This window comes from Medicago truncatula, chromosome 3 (assembly GCF_003473485.1).
Source record: "Medicago truncatula cultivar Jemalong A17 chromosome 3, MtrunA17r5.0-ANR, whole genome shotgun sequence".
NCBI classification, from domain to species: Eukaryota; Viridiplantae; Streptophyta; class Magnoliopsida; order Fabales; family Fabaceae; genus Medicago; species Medicago truncatula.
In genome coordinates, this window is record NC_053044.1 from 38,341,184 (window position 1) to 38,364,696 (window position 23,513).

At 33.2% G+C, this 23,513-nt stretch overlaps 3 protein-coding genes, 1 long non-coding RNA gene and 5 other non-coding genes across 11 annotated transcripts; all 9 read left to right on the forward strand.

Moving 5' to 3' along the window:
- Positions 1-6,025: 6,025 nt before the first annotated feature.
- On the forward strand, positions 6,026-12,485 carry LOC11438490 (uncharacterized). Of its 2 annotated transcripts, XM_003601193.4 has the most exons (13): positions 6,026-6,425; positions 6,880-7,018; positions 7,731-7,864; positions 7,951-8,152; positions 8,635-8,873; positions 8,988-9,099; positions 9,173-9,314; positions 9,462-9,604; positions 9,750-9,919; positions 10,048-10,344; positions 10,440-10,495; positions 10,654-10,868; positions 11,117-12,485. In XM_003601193.4, exons 1-13 carry the CDS (start codon positions 6,216-6,218, stop codon positions 12,304-12,306), a joined length of 3,249 nt encoding a protein of 1,082 aa, XP_003601241.2. In that variant the 5' UTR covers positions 6,026-6,215; the 3' UTR covers positions 12,307-12,485. The 2 variants fall into 2 exon arrangements, with proteins under 2 accessions (XP_003601241.2, XP_024634051.1); XM_024778283.2 differs by lacking the exon at positions 6,026-6,425 and having other exon boundaries at positions 6,876-7,014.
- A 619-nt stretch (positions 12,486-13,104) lies between these two features.
- On the forward strand, positions 13,105-14,484 carry LOC11438922 (glutaredoxin). Its single transcript, XM_003601194.4, has 4 exons — positions 13,105-13,320; positions 13,761-13,849; positions 13,998-14,096; positions 14,219-14,484. Exons 1-4 carry the CDS (start codon positions 13,211-13,213, stop codon positions 14,302-14,304), a joined length of 384 nt encoding a protein of 127 aa, XP_003601242.1. The 5' UTR covers positions 13,105-13,210; the 3' UTR covers positions 14,305-14,484.
- A 968-nt stretch (positions 14,485-15,452) lies between these two features.
- On the forward strand, positions 15,453-18,869 carry LOC11430185 (glutaredoxin). The gene is made up of 4 exons (XM_003601195.4): positions 15,453-15,676; positions 16,935-17,023; positions 18,380-18,478; positions 18,595-18,869. Exons 1-4 carry the CDS (start codon positions 15,576-15,578, stop codon positions 18,669-18,671), a joined length of 366 nt encoding a protein of 121 aa, XP_003601243.1. The 5' UTR covers positions 15,453-15,575; the 3' UTR covers positions 18,672-18,869.
- A 1,190-nt stretch (positions 18,870-20,059) lies between these two features.
- On the forward strand, positions 20,060-21,650 carry LOC112420454 (uncharacterized). 2 transcript variants are annotated; one of them, XR_003010539.2, is made up of 2 exons: positions 20,060-20,165; positions 21,168-21,650. It is a non-coding gene; the product is annotated as an uncharacterized lncRNA (long non-coding RNA). The 2 variants fall into 2 exon arrangements; XR_003010540.2 differs by having other exon boundaries at positions 20,063-20,128.
- LOC112420552 (small nucleolar RNA Z112) lies at positions 20,269-20,440 on the forward strand. The gene has a single exon (XR_003010732.1). It is a non-coding gene; the product is annotated as a small nucleolar RNA Z112 (small nucleolar RNA).
- Positions 20,487-20,646, forward strand: LOC112420566 (small nucleolar RNA snoR2/U65). Its single transcript, XR_003010747.1, has one exon. It is a non-coding gene; the product is annotated as a small nucleolar RNA snoR2/U65 (small nucleolar RNA).
- On the forward strand, positions 20,704-20,794 carry LOC112420560 (small nucleolar RNA snoR77Y). Its single transcript, XR_003010740.1, has one exon. It is a non-coding gene; the product is annotated as a small nucleolar RNA snoR77Y (small nucleolar RNA).
- Positions 20,948-21,111, forward strand: LOC112420564 (small nucleolar RNA snoR2/U65). The gene has a single exon (XR_003010745.1). It is a non-coding gene; the product is annotated as a small nucleolar RNA snoR2/U65 (small nucleolar RNA).
- On the forward strand, positions 21,170-21,261 carry LOC112420556 (small nucleolar RNA snoR77Y). The gene has a single exon (XR_003010736.1). It is a non-coding gene; the product is annotated as a small nucleolar RNA snoR77Y (small nucleolar RNA).
- Positions 21,651-23,513: the final 1,863 nt, after the last annotated feature.

Below are 23,513 nucleotides of genomic sequence, written 5' to 3' on the forward strand. Positions count from 1 at the left end.
GAAGATAGGCGAAATAAAATATGTATTGTGCATTTTTTCGTAAGAGTATAGAGAATAGCGTGAGTTGTAACGCCCTAATTGTTATTTAATTATTTTAGTTGATTTAAAGTCTTTTATATGATTTTAAATGATTTATGTTGATTTTGTGGTGTAGTGTATTTTATTAATGATTTATTTTTATTATTTAATAGAATAATGTGAGAAATATAATTATTAAGGAGTTTGAGGTTAAATTGGAATTAATAGAAATTAAGAGGAGTTAAGGAATATTTGGGAGGTTACAATAGGTTGGGAAAATAGAAACTGAGGGTCAGAATCAGTTTTACGTACAAAACAAGAGTTTTGGGAGAAAAGCCAAGAGAAGCTAAAGAGCCAGGAAGAGGAGTCCGATTTCTGTAGAGCTGTTCGTCGAAATTAAGGTAAGGGTGAGGCTAACATTCAGTAATCATAGTGTATAAATTCTGAATTTGTGATTTAACATGTTTTTGTTCTTAGGTTGGATAATTGAGAATTAGGTTTTGAGAATTGTAATTAGTTGTTAATTGAATAGAAAATTCATAGAATTTGTGTACAAATGGTGTTCTGATTATAGGTTATTCATAGTATAATGTTCCAATCAGTTTTGGGGTTGGGTTAATGAAAATTGGGATTTTCCCTTGAAGAGTCGGTGTATAAACGTTTTGCAAATAAGTGATTATGTGAGGTTTTGGAAATCGATATTTGGGTGGTTGAAACTTAAATTTTTCTGTAGATTATGATAGAGCTAAGTGTCAGGAGCGTGTAGGCGAAAACGGCATCGAAAACGGGTTAACGGTTTGGATTTTACGCGTGAAAACGTGAAATTAGAAAATCTGATGTTGTCTGTCGAGCAGAAATCGGGCTACGATTTTGACCAGGTTTTGGGGTGTTTCAGCACGTAAAATATCGGACTACAATGGGGAAAAATCGGGCTACGATTTTGCCTGACTAGGAACTTTTAAAATGCATTTTTCTTCGCTCCAATTGCTTCCAAACTTCTTCCTAAGTGTAGGGACTTTATCCTAACCATCCAGAGATGTTTTTAGGTAAGAAATAACCTTGTATAAAATGGCTAATGAGTTCATGAGTTGGTCTTTGGGGTATAAATGGATGAACTTGATTGTGTGAGCATGATTGTGATCAATTGTATATTTTTTAGAATTGTTGGATTTACTATAATGATTTGTTGATGACTCTGATGTATGTTTACATTTAATTAAATCATACATGTTGTTGAATTGTGGAGTTGAAAGTCATATCATATATATGCATTGTTGAGTTGTATGTATATATACACAAGTGGAGTCCATTGCATAATCATAAAAGTGAGAGAGCTTCGGCTCTGGAACGCCTTGTCGTTCAAAGTGGTGGAGCACTAGTTGCTCAAAGTGGTGTTTAGTGGTGAGGACTTATGTCCTGAAAATGAATGCTTTAACCATTCTACAACGGTGAGGGCTACGGCCCTGAATATGGTACCACATGCATGCGCATTGTTGAGGAGTCTTAGTGGAGTCGTTGAGTAGTTGCATGAGTCGTTGTTGTTGGTTGAAATTGTCAGTGTTGATGATGTTGTTGATTATGAAATATATATGTATATTGAAGCATTGTTGATGTTTAGGGTGTTAGATTTAATTGATGAATTATATATCTATTATTGATGAAATTAAGAAGATTAATGATGTTGTTAATGATGATTGATGTTGTTAATGATGTGGTATATTTGCAAATGCATTATGTGGAATTATATATGATGTTTAAGTTGTGTTGATTATCATTTGATATTGTTATATCTTGAGATGTCTATGTGCTACCTGTGATGCTGTTGAATCTTAACTAAGATGTAAATGTTGGTCTAAGTTGTAAGCGTTGTTGATTTGTACGTTGTCGAATAAGTCATAAGTATGTTATGCAAATTGCCGATGTTGTCATCATCGTTCGTGTTGTTGTTGAAGTCGTAGTTGTACGTAGCCGTTGTTGGTGAATGATTATGTCAGGTGTTGTGTAAGAGGTGATGTACGCTTACTTTGTTGTGTTATAAGAGGTGATGTACTCTTACTTTGTTGTTGTTTTATAAGAGGTGGTGTACTCTTACGTTGTTGAATTATGAGAGGTGATGTACTCTCACGTTGTTTATGTTGTTGATTAAGCTGTTGTTGTTGTTGTTGGGAGAGTTGTTGTCGTTGTTGTAGAATCTTGTTGTTGTCGTCGTTGTTGGTTGAATTAGTAAGTGTTACTAAAATTAAAGAAGTAAGAATATTATTATGATGATTTGTTGTTGTTTACATTATTATAAGATGATGATTATGTTGTGTTGTCTATATTATTATGAGAAGATGTTTATGATATGATGAATTATGTTGTTATACAATGAGGTTTATGATGTGATGAATGTACATGATGTGATGAATATGATATTAATGTTGACTATAAGTTGATTGATGATTTAATGAAGTACTATACGAAGAATTATTATTATAAATTGGTGAAGTTTAAGTTGTTAAATACGGTTGATGATTTATATATCTATTATTATTGTTTGTGAATCTCACCCCTTCTGCTTGGAAATGTTGCCATTCGTATGGGTAATTTGCAGGTGATGCAGAGTAGTTGCTGCTAGTTGCGGTACACATGAGTCTTAGGTGCTCTGATATGTAACGGGATGAAGATCTTTATTGTTTTCCATATGTTACGTGATTTATCATGACTTTTATGTTGAAGACTGTTTAGACTGAATTTTTATTAAGTTGTTTAAGTTGAGGCCGTCGTGCCAACATGATGTTTTATTAAGATATTTTCCGCTGCATTGAGATTTAATTTTGATGTTATGAAATGATTGAAATAATAGTAAAATTGCTATATTTATGTTTGAAAGAAGTGTAACATTCCGTTTAAGGTGTTTTACTCTGATTTATGCTAAAAAAAAATAAAAAAATCAAGTTGAGAAAACGGGGTGTTACATGAGTTGCCGGTTATTTTCTGGGTTGGTTGAATGAGTCCGAGATTTTTGGGTAATTATTTTACCAAAAAATTAGATTCAATTAAACAAACATCACATGATTTTTTTTAAGGAAAACGTTACATTATTTTAAATTGTCTAATAAACATATATTTTTATCAACTCAGCATAAGACATCGACAATTTACAATTTTCACTTGCCACCAAAATTCAAAAGTGAATAAATTGAAATAATAGACGTTGAAAGAAAAAAAATCATATGGAAGAGAATGATATATAAAAACTAAACTTTAAGATAAAAATTAAACAAATCACATCCAAAATCTAAAAAAAACAATATTGTGATTTCTAAAAATAAAAAATCAATATTGTAATTTTCGCATAATCCTACATTGAGTTTGATCATCTCAATAGACAAAGAGAATCCACACAAGTGAGCTAAACACCACATCTTATCCTAAACCTTAAGAAATTAAGCATATGGATCATATCACTTATATGTTGCTAAACATTTACTATCGCATCCAATGTGGAACTTTAGCTCAGACTCGACAAATCAACATATCTCACTTAAGTATAAGACTCTCTGCAATCGACATCTGTCACCGGGATTCACCCATGCTTCATTCGCAAAGTCGAACCAAGTTATGATATCATCATTAGACCTCATGGAAAGAGCCAACACTGGTGTTTACTGGTGTTGATCTACCCATTAGATATAGAACAACCACATAAATGAGAATAATACATCTTCATCCAATGTTTTAATTACGACGAAATTCTAGCTCGTGCTTGGCACGGGTTTCCAAGCTAGTTAAGCTATAATTGCATAGTTTAATTGAAAAAGATATTTAGGTAGTATTTGACCTTACATTTTATGCCGATTAATTAATACTGGTCTACCTTCTAAAAAAATTTATCAATTAATTTAGCTATAATTGCGTAGTTTAATTGAAAATAATGTTTTAGTAGTGTTTGACCTTACATTTTATGTTGATTAATGTATTGTTGTACCTTTACAAAAAAATCTACCAATTAATTCAACTATAATTGCATAGTTTAATTGAAAATGATGTTTTAGTAGTGTTTGACCTTACATTTTATGCTAATTAATTAGTATTGTTGTACCTTCTAAAAATAATCTACCAATTAATTCAACAATAATTGCATAGTTTAATTGAAAATAATATTTGGGTAGTATTTGACCTTACATTTTACTATGATGATTAATCAGTATTGTTGTATCTTCTAAAAAAAACATGCAGCTTACCAAGGTATATGTCAACATTTACATCTCACCATCTTTCATGGTTTTCTTTCATTGACAATTAACTAAGTAATTATTGTTCATATACTCTGCATCTGTTAGCATGCCTTTCATTTATAAATACGTAGCCTATTCTGATAAATACTCATATTTTACACACAAACATAAATAACAATAATAGTGCATCATTTCTTTAACAAAAATGCCTTCGATATTAACTTGTGCTTTTGTAATTGTTGGTGGCAACTTAACTTGAAGCTCAGAGTACGAGTTGTTCACGTTTGGTCTATACCTGATAAGAACATGGAAAAGAGATGTTTGAATTTGCTTATGATAGATGAGCATGTTTGTGCATATTACATGGTTTGTTCTTTAACTTCATCTGGGTAAATTGAAGACTGTTTGGTTTTAAATATATTTTGATGTATGTAGGGTAGTAAGATATATGCAAATGGTCGTAAGTCGCTTATATCAACAATTGAGCTATACCAAATATGAGCTATCCATATTTTAGAATATCAAATTGTTAGGAAAAAAATTAAACTATAAAGTAAATGTAGGGATAAAGCTAGAAGGGGGACCAGTAGAGGTCACGGCTCGCCTAAACTTTTTTTAAAAAAATTATACTAGTATGCAAATATTTTTTGGTCTATAGTATATATTTTTTATGAACTTTATTGTATAATAGTTTTTTTGGACTCCATATATTGAGTCTTAAACACATATATTTCTAGGCTTAATTGCAATAATACTAAACTAGAATCCTTAACAACAACGAAAAAGAAAGTGAGGTTTTGTTAGAAATTTATAGAAGAACCCTAATTAATCCTCAACTAGAATCCCAATATATGATTCATCATTGCAATTTCGTTTAGAAAGATTGAATCACCGTCTGCAATTTTGGTTGTGCATTGCCATTGTTCATTGGTCATTTCATCTTAAAATCATCCTAACACACTTGTATTTTTATTGTTTCACATTTTCTTTTGCTACTATATTCAAAATTCGTTTTAGTCTCTTCATTCTCAAGCAAACCTCAAGACACTTTCATCTTTCTTATATCTTTGAAAATTCTCATAACTTTAAATATATCTGATAACTTTTTAAATATCTTGTAAATATTGTGTATTTAAATATTATTTTTTTCACTAAATCTTACTTTCAACTTGGTCCATCCTAAGTTTAATTTCTGGCTCGTCTCAGTCTGAATGTGAATGACTATGTTTATAGTTTATAGTTTATATTTATGGTATGGGAGAGTAGAATTCTATGATAAGATTATAATGAAACGGGACATGAAAGATAACGTTTCTAAGGTTGAGCTCGTTAGACATTTTATATCTCTCTCTCAAATCATTCTGTCACTACGTGATTGACAAAGAATAAAACATCTCTAGTCTCCACTCATCTTTTGTCTTTGCTTCTTCTATCATTTAGTGGGACCATCAATCAGTTGGACTAACATTTTCTTTCTATTTATCCATTGAAGTTCATACATTACAAAGATTTTAAAGTTACATTTATGGTGTTGTTCTTTTATGTCACATTAAAGGTAACAAAATAGAGTATAGTAATTTTAAATTACGATCTGCAACTGTAATTGCGGCCATAATATAAAATATTTAGAGGTCTTTATAAAAGCATCGCAACTTAAATTGCAGTTGCATCGGCTACATTTTGCTGTAATATCAAAATTTACCGCCTAAACGTGACCACAACTGCAATTTTGAAGCATGTTATGCACTCAAAGTTCACTGGCTTATCCATACAATAATGGCTATATAATAACCACTAAACTATGAAATATTGAAACCAATCATTTAAGGCACACTACCTTAACACCATTAATTCATCAAATCTATGTCTCTATGACCTCTCTTTCATGCAAAAATCCAACTACTACACAATAACAACACTAGCTCCAGTAGTAGCTCACATAACTGGCACCAATTCAGCTACTGTGTTGGAAGATAAATGACTCTGCTTAGAGTATTACGTTTGTGTATACTCTGTTGTGTTTTGTCAACACTTTGTTTCATTACTAAATGCGGCGGTTCAGATGTAACTGTGAAATTCTTGAAAGCACCCCATGCATTCTCTCACTTGAACTCAGCAACATTTGCTTTTGAAGTTCTTAATTCTGGTAGTAACCGTTCTTGCGCAAATTGCAGCCTCAGTTGTAAGGTTTGTTTTTCAGTAGTTGTGTATGCTTATTTTGGTTATGGCTAGTTTGTAACTTTCTAATGGCCTCACTAGTATTTAGTGCAATTTTGGATAAACAACTTAATTAAGTGCTTATAACATAAATATTTATGGTATAATAGCTTATCCTATAGCAAAAGATAAGATTAAGGCAAACTGTTTTCATTGGCATCTTGACGAGTTTATGGAAATAAAGTGAAAATAACTTATAAACATGTCATAAACTGTGTTCGTAAACTCTTATGTTGGTAGATAAACTTAAATAAGCCAATCCAAATAGACCCTTATTTTGTTGTCACTGTAGCTCATGAATTTGGCAATTTAGCAGTGAATTTGATTAAGTATATATGTGGAGTTTATTTCGGGGGGGACGAGGGGTGAGGTGTTAAAAGCAATTCTAATTATTGTGAAGATTCTAAGAATACCATGTATGCAGCTTGATAATGGGATCAGATCAGTTTGTACAAATGGGAGAGTTACGTACTCAAGCTTGAAGGATGGAAATCATACTTTTGAAGTCTGCACCAATGGACATCAAGGACTCTTTGGCTGTGCTAGCCATAACTGGACTGTTGGTTAAGAGACTATACTTCATTCCTTATTTTTGTTATCAGTTGCTTATCACTTATGGAATTTGGCCTCTTTCAATTGATTATGTGTCATTGGTAGGAAAAAGTTAAGACAAGAGGCACTTTTGGATAAACAACTTAATAAAGCGTTTATTTAGTAAATGCTTGTCATATGAGATTTCTTATCATAAGTGCTAAGATTTTATAAGTTATTTGCAACAAGATATATATGTTGAGAGCTATTTGCGTTCTCAAAACATTTGTTTTCGGTGTAAAAAAATTTTTGGTGGATAGAAATCGAAAAGGTATGGGATAAGTTTAAGTTGTTTCCATAAGCTATCTAGGAGAGCTTAGAAGCTAATAAGAGTCTATAAATTTATTTTTAGTTCTTTATGACATTTTTGTAAGTACTTAAAAAGATGTTTGTCAGGAAAAAAGCCAAAAAGTTCATTTAAATGCCCTTATAATCTTTGTCTAAATATTGTAGCATAAAATATGAGTGGAATAATGTTCCAGGTTTTAACAGTTTATGCCACAAGTGTACCAGGAAAAATAATTTTCCCTATTTTGGGTTTAATAAAAATTGCACCTCAGCTAGTCTTCAATGCATAACTATCTTTTTGCCTGCGTATCTTCATCACCAAGTCCATTGAGATTCAGATATAAATTTGTTTTTCATTATATAGCATTATGATAACAGTATTTTTTTTTTTTTCAGACACAATTCCACCAACAGCATATGTTACAGCCGCAACATCTTTCACAAGTTCTTTAAATGTTTCAGTAAATATATCTTTCAGCGAGCCATGTATAGGTGAAGGTTTTAGATGCAAGTCTGTGAATGCCTGCAATGTAAGTATATTGCTATCTGCTATTGCTAAGATTTCTCAAAACAAGATGGATCAGTTTTTAACTGTTGTTGTTATATTTGTTTACAGCTTCTTGTCTATGGTGCTGGCCAAGTTATACCATCTTCCTTTAAAATTCTGAAGCCAAACCTCATGTATTCTCTTCTTGTTAGTTTATCCTCTACTGTTCAATACAGCCGAGCAATCCTTGTAATGGATAAGAATTTCTGTACTGACATAGCTGGTAATAGCTTTACAAGAATGCCAAATTCAAGTGTTTATATACATATTGGTGAGTGTTATTTTATCTTTTATTATGTCATAGTAATAGTAGTTTAGCGCTAGATATATTTAGTAATTCACGAGGGTTTGATATATCATTTTTGTAATTACTATAAGGATATACATGTCCAAATGAATATTAGTTCAAAATAGAACTTCATCTCGTTGACATATTAGCTGGTTAGTCTATTTTAAGATTACTTGTTTAAAATTGTTAATATGAAATAAACCTTTTTAAGTAAGCTAGCAAGTCATACCAGACTTTAAAAAAAAACTCAGGTCTTAGAAATAACTGTAACATACCAGGTTCAGCTTTGTTTTCTATAAAATGGTTAGACCTATTTATGCAAAGCCTAGATGGTCCTAGCCTATTTCCACCCTAATTAAAGGTGTTTCTCTGTCTTTAACACACATACTGAAAGAACAAATTTCTATATCAGTTTTTGATGTTGAAAAAACTTGGTTTGTTTCTATGGTGAGCATGATCCACAGACAGAAGAAAGGTGTATGTCAACATCAGGACTCATGTACCCGAAAAGCTAGTTCAAATTAACAGTGAAACTAGAACAGTACAGGCAACTAATGATCATAACAAGCTAAAGGTGTATCTGTACTTCTCAGCTCCAGTTCTAAATTCATCTACAGAAATCATGAATTCTCTCAAAGTTAGCCAGGGTTCACTCCTTCCAACTAGTGCAGAAAATCTTGGAAATCGTAGATTTGGGTTCATGGTTAGTTAATTCATAAATGTAGTATGTTTTAGTCTCTTAGTTGTGTTGTGTTATGCTTGTTTCAAGTGCATCTCTTCTCCTTACACATCATTTTTTGGTTAACTGTTATTGTAGATTGCCAATATCTCCTCCACTGCTATAATCTCGGTTAACTTCAATTCGAAGTCAATAATAACCAGACAAGGGACTCAAGTTTCTCCAAATGCCCCGGTTAATTTTCTATATGGTACATGTTAATGATGTTATCCACCAAGTAAAGATTGTTTGTATTTACATGCTAACATTTTCATGGAATTCAGATTCTAAGAGACCTGCGGTGATGTTGAGTACACATAGAATGAGGACAAAAGATCACAATATTCAAATATTAATTGAATTTGTCAAGCCTGTTTTTGGATTCAATACCTCTTGCATATCAATTTCAGGAGGCTTATTAAAAAGGCAAGTATATAAGTACATGTACACTTTCTGTGATATTGCTTAAGAAAACTAAAAGTGGCTTAGTAACATTGATTTGTTGAAGAATGAGAAAGCCAAATTCCAGTTGATAATTGATATTTTCTCTTGCAACGTTTTATTTCTGACCAGCTTTCACAAACTAAAATGGAGCACATACATTGTTGAGCTACAAGCAGATGATGATTTTGTATTTGTCAGTGTTCCAGAGAACGTAACTCATGATGTTGCTGGAAACAAAAATCTAGCTTCCAATGTTCTACAAGTGAGGCACTGTAAGATTCCTTTTTATATTTTTCTTTTAGTGATTGTGTTGCAAGCTATTATATCTAAATTTTTATTTTCATTTGTTAGATGCAAGATTTTTCTTGAAAAAATTCTATTCATTTAGACATATTTACGATTTCATGAATCATGCAGACTCGGTACCTCTCATTTCTTCTGTGATTTCTGCATTTGCAACTGCTACTTTTGGGCTGACATCGATTGCTGCGGGCCTGCTAACTATCTCAACTGCAAGCCTTCAATCTGTTGATACATTCACGAGATCGTCTTCTTTCTTGATCGTTGATCCAGCAAGGAATCTATTTGTAAGATATCTATAGCATATATATATGAGTGTTTAACATTTACACAAACTACCAAAATACCTTACGTTCTTGTATTGATAATAGAGAGAATACCACATTGATGAGGTTATTTTTTGTTAACCATGCAGAGAATTCTGTGCCATATTCAAGTGTTTGCACTAGCTAGATGGTTATCAGTTAAGTGGCCAGTTGAATTTTATGAATTTTCAAGGCATTTGCAATGGACCATACCCTCTTTTTCTGTGCCGTGGGAATCTGGACCTATGAGCCTGTTCATGGTAGGATCTAGTCCTTTTGGAAGCTCTAGTTCCTCCGCTAAAGCTTTGGCAACAATTCCAAACATGCTGTTAGGTCAGAATTTGAATTACGGTGCTTCAGTGTACGGATCACCGCTTACTTCTTCAGAGTACCAGCAATATTTTGAGGTCAGAATTAAATTTATATATCAATCCTGCAGAAAGAATGATAATTTTTTTTATAGACAATTAATGTCCTTAATAAACAACTCATACCTTTGCAGAGCACAAATATGAAGCCGGAAGCTGAATATATTTTGGATTCACAGCATTCCAGTGGGTAAGTTATACATGTGTCAATGCATTATAATTTTGTTTGTGAAATTAGGTCTTTCCTTTTGATATGACAATGAACACCAATTATGAAAATGAACACCTTTTGTTTACATAATGAATGATACTTCATTTATCAATCAGATTATTTGTTTTTTATTGTAGATGGACAGATTTTTATAGAACCATGTTTTGGCTAGCTGTGATCTGTGGTAGTTTCATGGTTCTGCATGGTTTTCTACTCATTATCCTCAAATTTAGGAAGAGAAATTCTGAAAAGAATGGAACATATGGAGCCCTCGTATTCCCAAGATTTGAGATATTCCTTTTATTTCTAGCACTGCCTGGTATTTGCAAGGCCTCTACTGGTCTTATCAGAGGTAATTTAATTCAATGTTATTATTTGCTATGAAGCACCCCCTCCTAGACATGTACACTTGACACGACACCGAGACTCTCCCAGATATGCCCTCAATCCGAATTATTGGTGCTACGTTGATTATTTGACACCTTACCAATGTTACCATTACCATACAATCTGTACAAACTGTTCCAAACCATTAGTGTGGTGAATCTGTACAAACAAATCATTAGGCTTAATTTTTCCTATTTATTTGCATGGCCACAGGAGGAGCACCTGCAGCAATGGCAGTTGGAATTATACTATTGATTTTTGTGTCCACTGTGCTTCTCGCATTGTTCATGTTCCTATCAGTTGGAATCACATTTGGAAAACTTCTTCAATACAAGGAAGTTCATCATGAAGGTGAGACATTTCATTGGTATCAAGAGCTTATAAGAGTAACTCTTGGACCAGGTAAAAGAGGCCAATGGACATGGAAAGAGAAAGCTAAATCTGTTTATCTAACTATATTTGGCCCTCTATTTGAAGACTTAAGAGGTCCTCCAAAGTACATGCTTTCACAAATATCAGGTGGAAGTCAACCAAGTCAAAATGACCACATTATTGTCTCTGATGATGAAACAGAAGATGCAGAAGCACCTTTCATCCAAAAGCTCTTTGGAATTCTCAGAATATACTTTGTGTTTCTTGAATCCATTCGGCGCGTTTCACTCGGAATTTTGGCTGGTGTCTTCATTCATACACGATCACAATCGTCTAAGAGTCCAATCATTATTATGCTATCTATAACCTCTTTTATGCTATTTTTCATGGTGCTAAAGAAGCCTTTTATAAAGAAAAAGGTTCAATTAGTTGAAATCATCTCACTCACATGCGAAGTTGCATTTTTCGCTACTTGTTTTGTGCTGTTGAAGAAAGATTTTTCTGTGAGAACTGAGACTAAATTTGGGATTTTCATGCTTGTGCTGTTTTTAGTAGGGTATTGCTCACAGATTGCTAATGAATGGTATGCTTTATATGCACAAACAAAGCTTCTAGACCCTGAGGAGAAGTCATTGTTTAGAGGTTTAAAAGTTGCTTCAATTGGGTTTGTTTTGTATTTCATCCCTCAAAAATGGATAAAAAACTTGGAGAAGAAGTTACCGCAAAATGGTCATGCGAACAGCGAAACTCGAGACAATGCTTTGATTGCTGAAAGATGTATGCACTCCGGTAGTAGGAGTTCAGGTACACCTGATATACCATGGTTGAAAAGAGTAAGGGAACTTGCAAAAGGTAGCTTTAGTAAGGACAGAAGTGGAGTTCAAATTACTGATCCTTCTACCAGTAGTACTACTAGATGGAGTGGTTTTTGGGGAAACAAGAGAAGTGGTAGTTCTTCTTCTGATTATAAGCCAAAACCAAAAAAAGCCTTGGATGAAGATTTGGAAGCCATTTTTGCTTCCAAGTCATAATACAAAAAATATAGTTAAGACTTTGTGGATTTGCCATCCATATATACCTACCTGCAACCTTGTTTCTAGTGCTTAGATAATGTACAATTTTTATATAGTTGAACCGGTTGAATGTAATATTATAAAACTCAGATAATTTATTCACTCGAATAATGTATCGAGTTGGGTTATTAATTCAAGAAGAATGTTAATGACTGCATTTGGGGTATTAGTTAAAATACTAAAAAAAAAAGTAAGTTTACGTAAAAATGGCGTAATTATTGATAAGATAAAAGTAACAAACTTGTATTTTTAAAATAAAGTTTTTTTTAATAGATTTCTTAACGAATATCCTTGAGGTACCCAATAAGATCCTTAATTCCCGAGTTTCACACACGCAGTATAAAAAAGGTAATTAGTAGGGATTGTCGAATTTCAAATGTGAGTGGTTAAATCTCATATCGTCTATCAATGAATACAATGTTAAATTTATAAGAGAGACGACCGATTAACCTAATATTTCAAGATTATGAATGAATTTTTTTTTTTTTTTAATCATGAAAGGAGATGTTGTGTCTCCTTTGTTAGAATATTATATCTGAGAAATGAAAACGACTCATTAACAATCTTAATACTATAATAAAATTTTATAGCATTCAATGCATGAGAGTTAAACTATTTAACCTTTTCAATAAACATTTTTTTAATTAGAAAACCTTAAAAATACGGTTAGGACACTCGTTAATCGTTAAGAGCATCATAAATATAATAATGGATTTGATTCTCAGTTTGGCAAAAAGTTTAGAATAATTGATGGCGGACATATTAAGCTTCTTTTTAGAAAGTCAACTTCACAAACACACACCTCTTCAGTTTTTGTCTTCTCCTCCTTAATTAATTGCTTCATATCAAATTCCATAACATAATGGGTTCTATTCTTGGTTCTCAGAAGACTCAAGGGACCAAAGAAGAGATGGAAACAGCGTTGAATAAAACTAAACAGATCGCTGCCTCTTCCCCCGTCTTTGTCTTCAGGTTATTTTATTTCTATCCAATCATAGTAACATGTTTTTGTTGATCAAAATACTAGTTAAGGAGATGTCAATGTTTTTTTTAGGTAATAGTAGAATATTTCTCTATATAGTGTGTTTGACTTGACTGTGCATAGAAGTTTAGACATATGTCTTTTGATCTATGGTCAAGTTCGTTTTAGGTTTTGCGATGACACAAATTGATTTTAACTGAATTGATTATAGCTAAGAAAGAATTGAATATAAAACGAAAATGAGTTGAAAAATATATTCTATAAGACAAAAACTACATATTCTAGCTTCAAGTTAGAATGAGGTAAAATTAGTTCTACAACATGTATTGTATTTTATTGGTTGTCAAGGTAGTTTGGTGTTTTTCACATGTAACCATCTTTTTTTTTTTTTTAACCTTGACAATACCATCTGTAATGTATGTTGTGACAGTAAGACTTATTGTGGTTACTGCAAAAGGGTCAAGGATCTACTCAAACAGCTAGGAGCAACCTACAAGGTCCTTGAAATGGATATAGAAAGTGAGAGTTTACTTATTTCTCATGCTTTGTACCTTTTCTATCTGCGTTGAGATTGTGAATGTGAAAAATGCAAAAATGATAGTCTTATTTCTCATTAAATCCAAAGAGGGGTCTTTCTGTTCTTGAATTTGTCTTTACCTATTTGAAGGTGATGGAGATGAGATTCATGCAGCATTAACTGAGTGGACAGGGCAAAGGACAGTACCTAATGTGTTTATTGGAGGCAAGCACATTGGTGGTTGTGACTGTAAGGCTACACACTCATGTTGCTTCTTTTTCACGTGGCAAAGACAAAACTAGACTTGTTTTTTTTCTTTCTGTTTTCATTATTTGTGTGTAATATTTTTATCACATGTTTATTTGTTGCAGCTATTTTGGAGAAACACCGTGCAGGTCAATTGATTCCTCTTCTCACTGATGCTGGAGCCATCGCCAAGAACTCTGCTCAGCTCTGAATAGTCACATAATGTTTCTGGAACTACTAGTATTTGCTAAAGTTTGTGACATTACTTTGTATGAATATAAAATACACAAAACAAGCATGTGTAATAATATACACTTATGTTAGTAGAGATATAGTTGGTTATAACTATATAATTCTAAAATATGTGAAAGAGGATCATCTTAGTGGTTAATCTTTAAATATAAAACTCTGGTTATTATTTGCAAAATTACTTTTTTTTTACTAGTACTAGCATAGCATCAATCTTTTATCCGGGTTTAAACCTAAGCCTTCAACCTCCTTGATTCTTTAGAATTTAAGTCGTAAAATTAATAAAAATTGTAAAATTATATCGATTGTTTTAAAATTTTAAGTTGTTTACTTTGATTGGTATTAAAACTTAGTATCTTAGTAGAATCTTTTCTATATTGGTTGTTGATCTGATCATGTTATGGGTGATTGTCCGAGTTCAAATCTTAGTTTTCAGTTGGTGAAAGAATTTGAAGCTTTTTTGAACAAAAATGGTTTTGTTTGTTGGATTCATGTTCTCAATTAAGTCGGACGATTTAGCTAAGTATGACCTTCCTGAAGTAGAGTTTATGATTTTGTGTCTTCTTTTTTTGGTGAATGCGATTTTTGCGGATGCTTCCACCATTACATTCCTGCGTATAGTTTCTCAGTTTTTCTTCGTTGGACTTTCAGCCCATCTTGTTCACCAAAAAAAGAGACGATTGCTCTTTAGACACCCACCGAACGACAATTAATTGTTGTTCGATACTTGTTCAAAAGGAAAAAAAAAACTACGATTCATTACTTTTTAGATTGGTTGAGTCACTTTTTAAATTGGTTCATCTAATTGAAAAAGTATTTCAAACGACTTTCTTAAATGTCTAAAGAATAATATATAAGACTCACTCTCTTATTGAATAAATACATGTGAGTCACACCACTTTAAGAATAAATCATATATAAATAATACGTGTATTTCACACGGTAAAAGAGTGATTATTTTAGTTTTTGACACATGAAAGATTAAGTGTTAGAAAAAGTGTGTTAAAGCGAATGTTGTAAATATAATGTATTTGGGGGGTATATGTATAAACGGAGAGTATGAAGTAAAATTCCATTTTAAACATATAATCAACCAACAAAAACACGGTAATTAACTAACTTCACCCGCCGCGCCAAATTTTGATGACAAGCTCATAAAAATTCCACCAAGCAAGATCAAATTCCAACACCTGTTTTCTGTTTTCATCTAACACCTGTTTTCATATACAAGAAATGGGTTCTATGCAGAGTTCTCAGAAGAGCAAAGAAGAGATGGAAACTGCCATGAATAAAGCTAAGGAGATTGCCGCTTCATCCCCCGTCTTTGTCTTCAGGTTTTTTTTTTTTTTTATTTCGTTCATAATTTTTTTTTTGTGGGGATGCCAGTGATTTTTAGGGTTTAGGGGAATCTCAAAATAGACCGACTATATTTATTTCTCTATGTGGTGTGTTTCATGGTAATTGATTGTGCATGTAAATTTAGGAATTTGTCTTTTCAATTATGGCTTAGTGTATGTTTGGTTATGTCACTTATGTGAATTACTAGATTCTGGAAAATTGATTGTGTTGAACGCAAGGTGATTTATGTTTGAATTAGTGCTAGCAACACTCTTGAGTCAAATTTTGTGTCTTGTTGTTAATATTTGGCTGGCTTGTTCAATCAAAGGAATTCCACTTCACTGTAGGTGTTAAATGTGGCTGTTATTATTGATAAGTCTTTATTTTTCACATGTGGTAAGCTACAAACTTACACTAAGCTTGTGTCAGGTGGTTGTCAAATGAGGTAGTGTGGGATACTTGGTCAGTGAGAGTGAGGAAGGGTGGCTATAATTGTTTGTGCTTTGTATGTGCGTGAGAGAGATGTAAGAAACATGTGTGCTGACTGTTCAACCGGTTGCTTGTTATACTCTTCAATGAAAAGGGGACGTGGCAATGTAAATGTGCGCGTGTCCAAGCGTTTGATGCTAGCGGTTCTCTAATGTAATATAGGTTGGAAACTAAATTCAAAGCTAAAAAGCTGCAAATTCTAGTTAAAGTTAGAATCAATTCTAGAGACATAATCAGTTTTATTCAAGAACATTTGAACATGTCAAAATCAATTCTACACCTGTAGAATCAATTTCGGCTTCTGTAAAAGTGGAACCAAACATACACTCGGCCTTCGTTTCGAAACACGACGTAACCTCACGTCCACACAGAAGCACTAGTTGTGGCTTCACAATTTTCACAATGGAAACGCACGGTAATTGTAGCTTCACAATTTTCATGTGTAAAGTACATGGGATGCGAGAATGAGCCTTCAAAAGCTGTTCCGAACACACACTTAACTGTTTTTATTTTTTTACCAAACAAACATAATTTATGAAACACAAAAAAGGGGTTACAAAGGATTGGGTGGGGGGACAGGAACCAATGCCCAATAATTCCCTATAGAGATAATAGCTAATAAAACTGGGCACTTAGCTGTTAGCCAATGCTGTGCAATTTGATCACATGTATGCATTAAATTGGTTGTCAAGACAACTTGGTGTCTTTCACACGTAGGTTTAATGTTGATAATCTCATTCTGTAATTTATGTTGTGGTGTGGCAGTAAGACTTATTGTGGTTACTGCAATCGGGTCAAGGATCTACTCAAACAGCTGGGAGCAGCCCACAAGGTCATTGAATTGGATACAGAAAGTGAGTTTACTTTCAATGCCGTCTCGATAGATTTCATGTTTGCTCCATTATGTGCTTTTTCCAAAAGTTGAATGTCAGGACTACTTTGTTTGGTTGCCCCTCTTAGGTCTTTGTTTGTTATTGGACCTCTTAGACATATTTTAAATTTTCCAATTTCACTTAGGCTATGTTTGGGAGTTTTGGAGGGAACGAGAGAACTTTGGAGAAAATGAAAAAGAAGGAAGGATAAAACAAAATCTCCGTATATGGGGAAAACAAAAAATGTATTGGAAGAAGACTTTAGAGGGCATACGTAATACATGATTTTTTTATTTCAATGTTTTTATAATAGTCTCAATTAAAAGTGTATTAATCATAAACGTTTTCTTCTTATTCTCTACAAAAAAAACTCTCTTAAATAAGCTAGATTTGTGTCTTTTCCTCCCCTCCCTTCTCCTCCTTTCCAAACCTCTCAAACTGAGCTTTAGTTACTACTTACTAGTTTAGTTCGAGTGTACCGTCAATAATATACCATATGATTCTATTTGAGGGTTTAGATTTGTTCAAGCAAAAAAGAGCAACACCTATGCCTTGCCCCACCTAATCCCACTCTTCTTTTCATTTCCAGCAAACTCTTCCATATTCTCGTCCACTCATCAGAGGCAAGAAGATCCTTCCCCATCAACCCTCCTCATTTTTATTTTTTTTATCAGTTCATTTCCAATCAGATTTTGTTGAGGATTGTTAAAAGAATTACCCAGATGATTGTTTTGGTCATCATAAAGTATTTTCTAGAAACTTATCCAAATCCATAAAATCCAAGAATTTCGTGTAATACAGAATTTGAAGGCAAAAGTTATGTAAAACAAATTTTTATACACACTGGAGAGAAACACGATAAGAATTCATACACCCAAATAATCATTTTGTAACCTAAATAATGGTCTTATCCAGAAGCAAGAGTTTTTCATGGCTTTCTTTGCACAAATCTGCTTCCAAGGTTCATAATATCCCTCCTCATGTTGGGTTCCTTACAATTCCATTGCCGATGAACCTCACTATCTAACATGGAAGGTTTTGCCGGAAAAAACAAAGGGCAGGAATTGGGTGGGTCAAGGCATAGGTGTTGTTCTTTCTTGTTTCAACTAGTCTAGACCCTTAAATTGATCTTATGGTATATTATTGATGGTACACCGGTGAGGGACTTAAATTGCTCCTTCACCTTAGAAGCCAGATATTCTAAGTTCATTGTTACTTTACTTTGTTATTATTGTACAAGTACATTGCTTTGTGGAATAGACAAAAATGAGTGTTATTTCCAATTAAATCCAAAGTGGGGATCTAGTATTATCTTATGCTGTTTTTACCTATTTGAAGGTGATGGGGGTGAGATTCAAGCAGCATTAGCTGAGTGGACAGGGCAAAGGACAGTACCTAACGTGTTTATTGGAGGCAAGCACATTGGTGGTTGTGATTGTAAGGCCACACTCCTTTTGCTACTTTTTCACGAGGCAAACCAAAACTAGAGTTGTTATTGTTCTGTTTTTCATTATGTGTGTGTAATATTTTTATCACATGTTTATTTGTTGCAGCTGTTTTGGAGAAACACCGGACAGGTCAATTGGTTCCCCTTCTCAATGATGCTGGAGCCATCCCGCTCAGCACTTAATAGCCAAATAATATATCTGGCAGTACTTTTTTTAGGGAATATCTGGCATTACTATTTGCTATATAATTTGTGGCGTTATTTTGTATGAATATAATTTGCAAAACAAGCCTGTGTAATACTGCACTTTAATTGTGTCGGTGGAGATATATCTTTTTGGTTATTGTTTAAATATAAAACTGTGGTTCTTTAAGATGATAATGTAACTTTTGCAGAATTAATTTTTTTTTAAAAGAGGATCATCTTGTAATATTGTGACAAAATAGAAATTAGAATCTTAAGAGTGTTGATATTTTTGTCGGGTACAATTTTGGTCCTGCAACTAAGTATTATTTTGGGGCTCTCTAAGATAATTTTAATCTTTATCCATGCACAAGTAAAGTGACTTCTAAGGTGTTCCTTTTTTAACCTACCTACGTTGAACTTCCTCTTGTTTGTGAAGGTATTATTTAGGTTTACTACCTAAAAGAAATTGAGAGTTCATAACAAACCCTCATTCTACCTATGACTATTTGGTTTGGCTTCGCAAGGTAAAAGCAACCAAGGATCGAGACTGGAAAAAATATGGTATCTATGATATGACAATTTCCAACAAAATATTTTTATCTTTGGTTTCTTAACTTATGCCTTGAGGACAATTTGATTTTTCGAAGAAAGAAACAACAGATACTAGTTAATACTCCCATTTTCTGATAAAGTCTACCCGATCGAAGTTTACACACTTAAAAAGTCGACCGATTGGTTGAGGGACGTGTGAGCAATCCAAAAAGCCTGATGAGCAACCATCTTTTTTCTCCTTCATCTGACTTTGAAGTCAAAACCTCTAGCTCCATTAACCCTTTTCAAACTAATTCAACTATCTCATGTCTTATTTCCTTTTTATGAACATGAATCAAATTTACTACCTCAAAGTTTACAATTGCACACACTATGTATCAACTAAGTTTTCTTTTGCTTCTAAAGTGAAAACTTAATTTCAAACACGGTTAAAGTTTTTACAATTTAATTACGAAAGCAAATAATATATATTGTTTTGAAATTAAGCTTTTAAAAAAGCTAACTTTTACAAATCTACAAATGAATTTTTGGTACACTTTCATACTTTTTTTTTTGAAGGATGGTACACTTTCATACTTAAAAATTTACAAATCTACAAATGAATTTACAGTATACTTTCATACCACAGAAAAAGCCCTCTAAAAACAATTTTTTTAATCCGACCTTTTGGGGGAAAAGTGAATGGGTGCATTTAGAAAAAATATTTAAAAGGAGGTTTAAAGAGCAACCATCAAGAAATTATGTACATGCTTTCATTCAGTTAATAGCCTATCTCAGAAAGCCCAAAAACAAATGTGACAACCTAACCCTAAATAAGCCTATATAAGTGCAATCTCAAATTTTACAAAATCGTCGTGTCTGCAGCTGCACAGCGGCGGAGCGGTGTCTCCTGTGCTTGAGTTGTGAGTTCTTTTAGTTCAATTCCTCACATGTTCAGCTGTAAGGTTTTGCTAGGGTATTAGGTTATAAATTTTAGGGTTATGAATGAATTATGATTGCTTGTGTTTAGTGCATTTAAACTGTTGAATTAGTTTATGTATAGTACCCAGTGATGAGGATCTCCCAATAATTGATAGGAAGTGCCGTATGACACACTAAAAAGCAGCTCCGTTTCAGAGAATGATCTGATCAGCCGATATCATTTGTTGATATTGGTCTGAGATCATTTCTCTGCGGAGCTGTGTGTGAGATTTGAAACGGGTCCCCTGAGGGTTTTTTATAACTTCATCATTTCTTTTTCTTAATTTATTGTTGTAATTTGGTCCGATGCCACGTCTATGGTAGCTAAACATGAGCTCTGACCAAAGATGCTATGATTGGACCAAAATCAAGAGTGCTTGTCAATTGTTTCGCATTTTGATAGGAATCTGTTGATCTTATATACGATGATTTTGCAGAGCCGATTTGTGCGATTACATTTTCTATTATTTTATAAATTTGTTTTGTTTTTGCGGTCATTGATTGTGTTGTTTTTGTGAAGCCTATGATGATAAAACATATCTGGAATTACCGTCTGAATAGATTTATTCTTTGATGTAAATTTCTTGGCTGTGGTACTGAGGCTTCTGTATTTTTAATTCATTTTCATTTTCACTTGTTTTCTTTGAAAGAAATACTGATCCAAAGAACAATCTCATCTGTCGATGCCACCATTTGTTGTTGTTGGTCGAGATCATTCAGTCTCTCGAGGGTTTTTTCTTATACATTAATTTTTGTTATTGGGTCTGATGCCACGTCTTTGATAGCTACATATATTTGAGCTCTGATCAAAGATGCTATGATTGGACCAAAATCAAGAGTGTTAATCATTTGTTTCGCATTCTGATAGGAATCTGCTGATCTTATATATAATGATCCTGCAGAGCCGATTTGTGCGATTACATTTCTATATATTATAATATTAATTTTTTTTTTCTTCAATTTTGTTGATTTTTGTTTTAGTGAAGCCGATGATGATGAAACTTGAACTGGAATTACCGTCTGAATAGATTTATTCTTTGATGTAAATTTCTTGGCTGTGGTACTGAGGCTTTGCATTGGTATCTTCGTTTTTTTTTTTTTTCACTCACTTTTTAAAAACCATATCAGTTTAGTCTATCAACACGTCGTTGATTGATTCCTTAAACGCTTACAGCTCCATCAGGAAGAGAAGCAAATGGCTAAGCGTTTGATTCCAACCTTCAATTGCATCCTTGCTGAAAAAATTGTCCCTCCTTCCAAGACCTCCGCCGGTGTTCTCCTCCCAGAGAAGACTTCCCAGCTTAAATGTGGGTTAACTAAATCAGTTGAGATATGATGTTTGAAATGTGGGTTAACTAAATCAGATTTGAATTATCGTCTGACTAGTATTGTTATGTGATGTTAATTTCTGGATGTTTCTTGATAATAGATTTTTGAAATCACCTTAAATAGTTTGTTTACTAATGGTGTCCTATTGTCAATTGTCGTCATTTTCATTTAATATTTTAATCCTTTCTATCTCATATTCTTTGAAATCGTCGAAGTTTATTTATAAAAAATATTAATCATGATTTAAAAAATTTTGATTGTGAAAAATCCTTCGAATAAAGTCTTAAAGCCTTAAAAAGTCAACAATCACAGTCTTTTAAAATCAATAAAATAGATCCCCTTAAACCTGTTAAATATTAAGATCAAATAAGCTCTGCATGCGAGTGATGAGCATGTTAACGAAAAGTTGTAAAAAATTGTTTTTGGATTCAGGACATGAATTTGGCGATCAATTGGTTTGGACTTGAATCTAAATATAATGATTGGTTTATTCTCAACAAATCTCTCATTAAAATGATCAGCACATGGTTCATAAGGTTTGAATCAAATACATACATTTAGATCAGGTGGCTGTTCACATGGGAAGGTATAAAACCTTCCCACCATGGGAAAATTTGTTTTAGCCATTAGATTAATTTGGAAACACCATCTTATCATACACTTGTAACACTGTATTATTTCTTTTACACCTCCCACCACCCTTCTCTCTCCTCCCCACCACCAACAACATCAAAACACACCACCAATTCTCCTCCCACCACGCCAGTTTTGCAATAGCTTGAATGACACAGGTCTTCTCAAACAGCTCTCATTCATGAATCTCCGAGTATCTTCTCCAACATTATAGTTTTTTAATTAATTTTTCATATAATTTTCCTTGCCACTGCTTGTTTTATAAGGTTGGCAGGAACCTTTTGTTTGGTTGTAACAGCTAGCTCTTTTAGCACTTCCGGTGCTTAGCACTTTTGATTGATATGATGGGTAAATCTGCAATTTTATTACTTGTGAGTAGATTTGGTGAAGAAGAAAGTTGGATGTTTTTGTGAGAGGTGTGATTTTGAATTGCAGTGGAAGAGAAATGAAGGTAAGTCATGCTTTGGTTCACCCACTTAAAAGGTTTCAATTATTGGTGGTGTTTCTTTGAAGGTGGTTGCTGGTTGTGGGAGATGGAGCCTGGAGGGAGACGGCCACAAAGCTGGGAGCAAGATGACAAAAGTTTGGAAAGTGAAGCTATTGAGATCAGATGTGGGAGAACATGATAAGCTTTAATAGAAATGCACTATCTTGTGTGATCCATGGTGGGAAGGTTTTATACCTTCCCATGTGAAATGCCACCTTTAGATTATGATAGAGTTTAAACAACAATTTAAAAAAAAAAATAACCCTAAGTGGGAGATCCTCCTCACTGGTTAATGTAAAAAATCAAAAATAAAATCAAAAATCATGATAGAGTTTAGTGTGTCATACGACACTTCCTATCAATTATTGGGAGATCCTCCTCACTGGTTAATGTAAGAAATCAAAAATAAAATCTACATAATAATACTGAACTAAATCAAACAAGGAAGATTAAAACACCATAGAAGAGAAATCAACAACATAAAAACGAGGCAGTAATGAAGAGCTGCGGCTACTACTGGTTTGCCGGTTTCGGGGATGAGATTTATATAGGCTTATTTAGGGTTAGGTTGTCACATTTGTTTTTGGGCTTTCTGAGATAGGCTATTAACTGAATGAAACCATGTACATAATTTCTTGATGGTTGCTCTTTAAACCTCCTTTTAAATCATTTCTCTAAATGCACCCATTCACTTTTCCCCCAAAAGGTCGGATTAAAAAAATTATTTTTAGAGGGCTTTTTCTGTAGTATGAAAGTATACTGTAAATTAATTTGTAGATTTGTAAATGTTTAGCTTTTGAATTATAGTTATGGAGTTTTAAAAGCTTAATTTCAAAAAAAAATATATTATTTGCTTTCGTAATTAAATTGTAAAAACT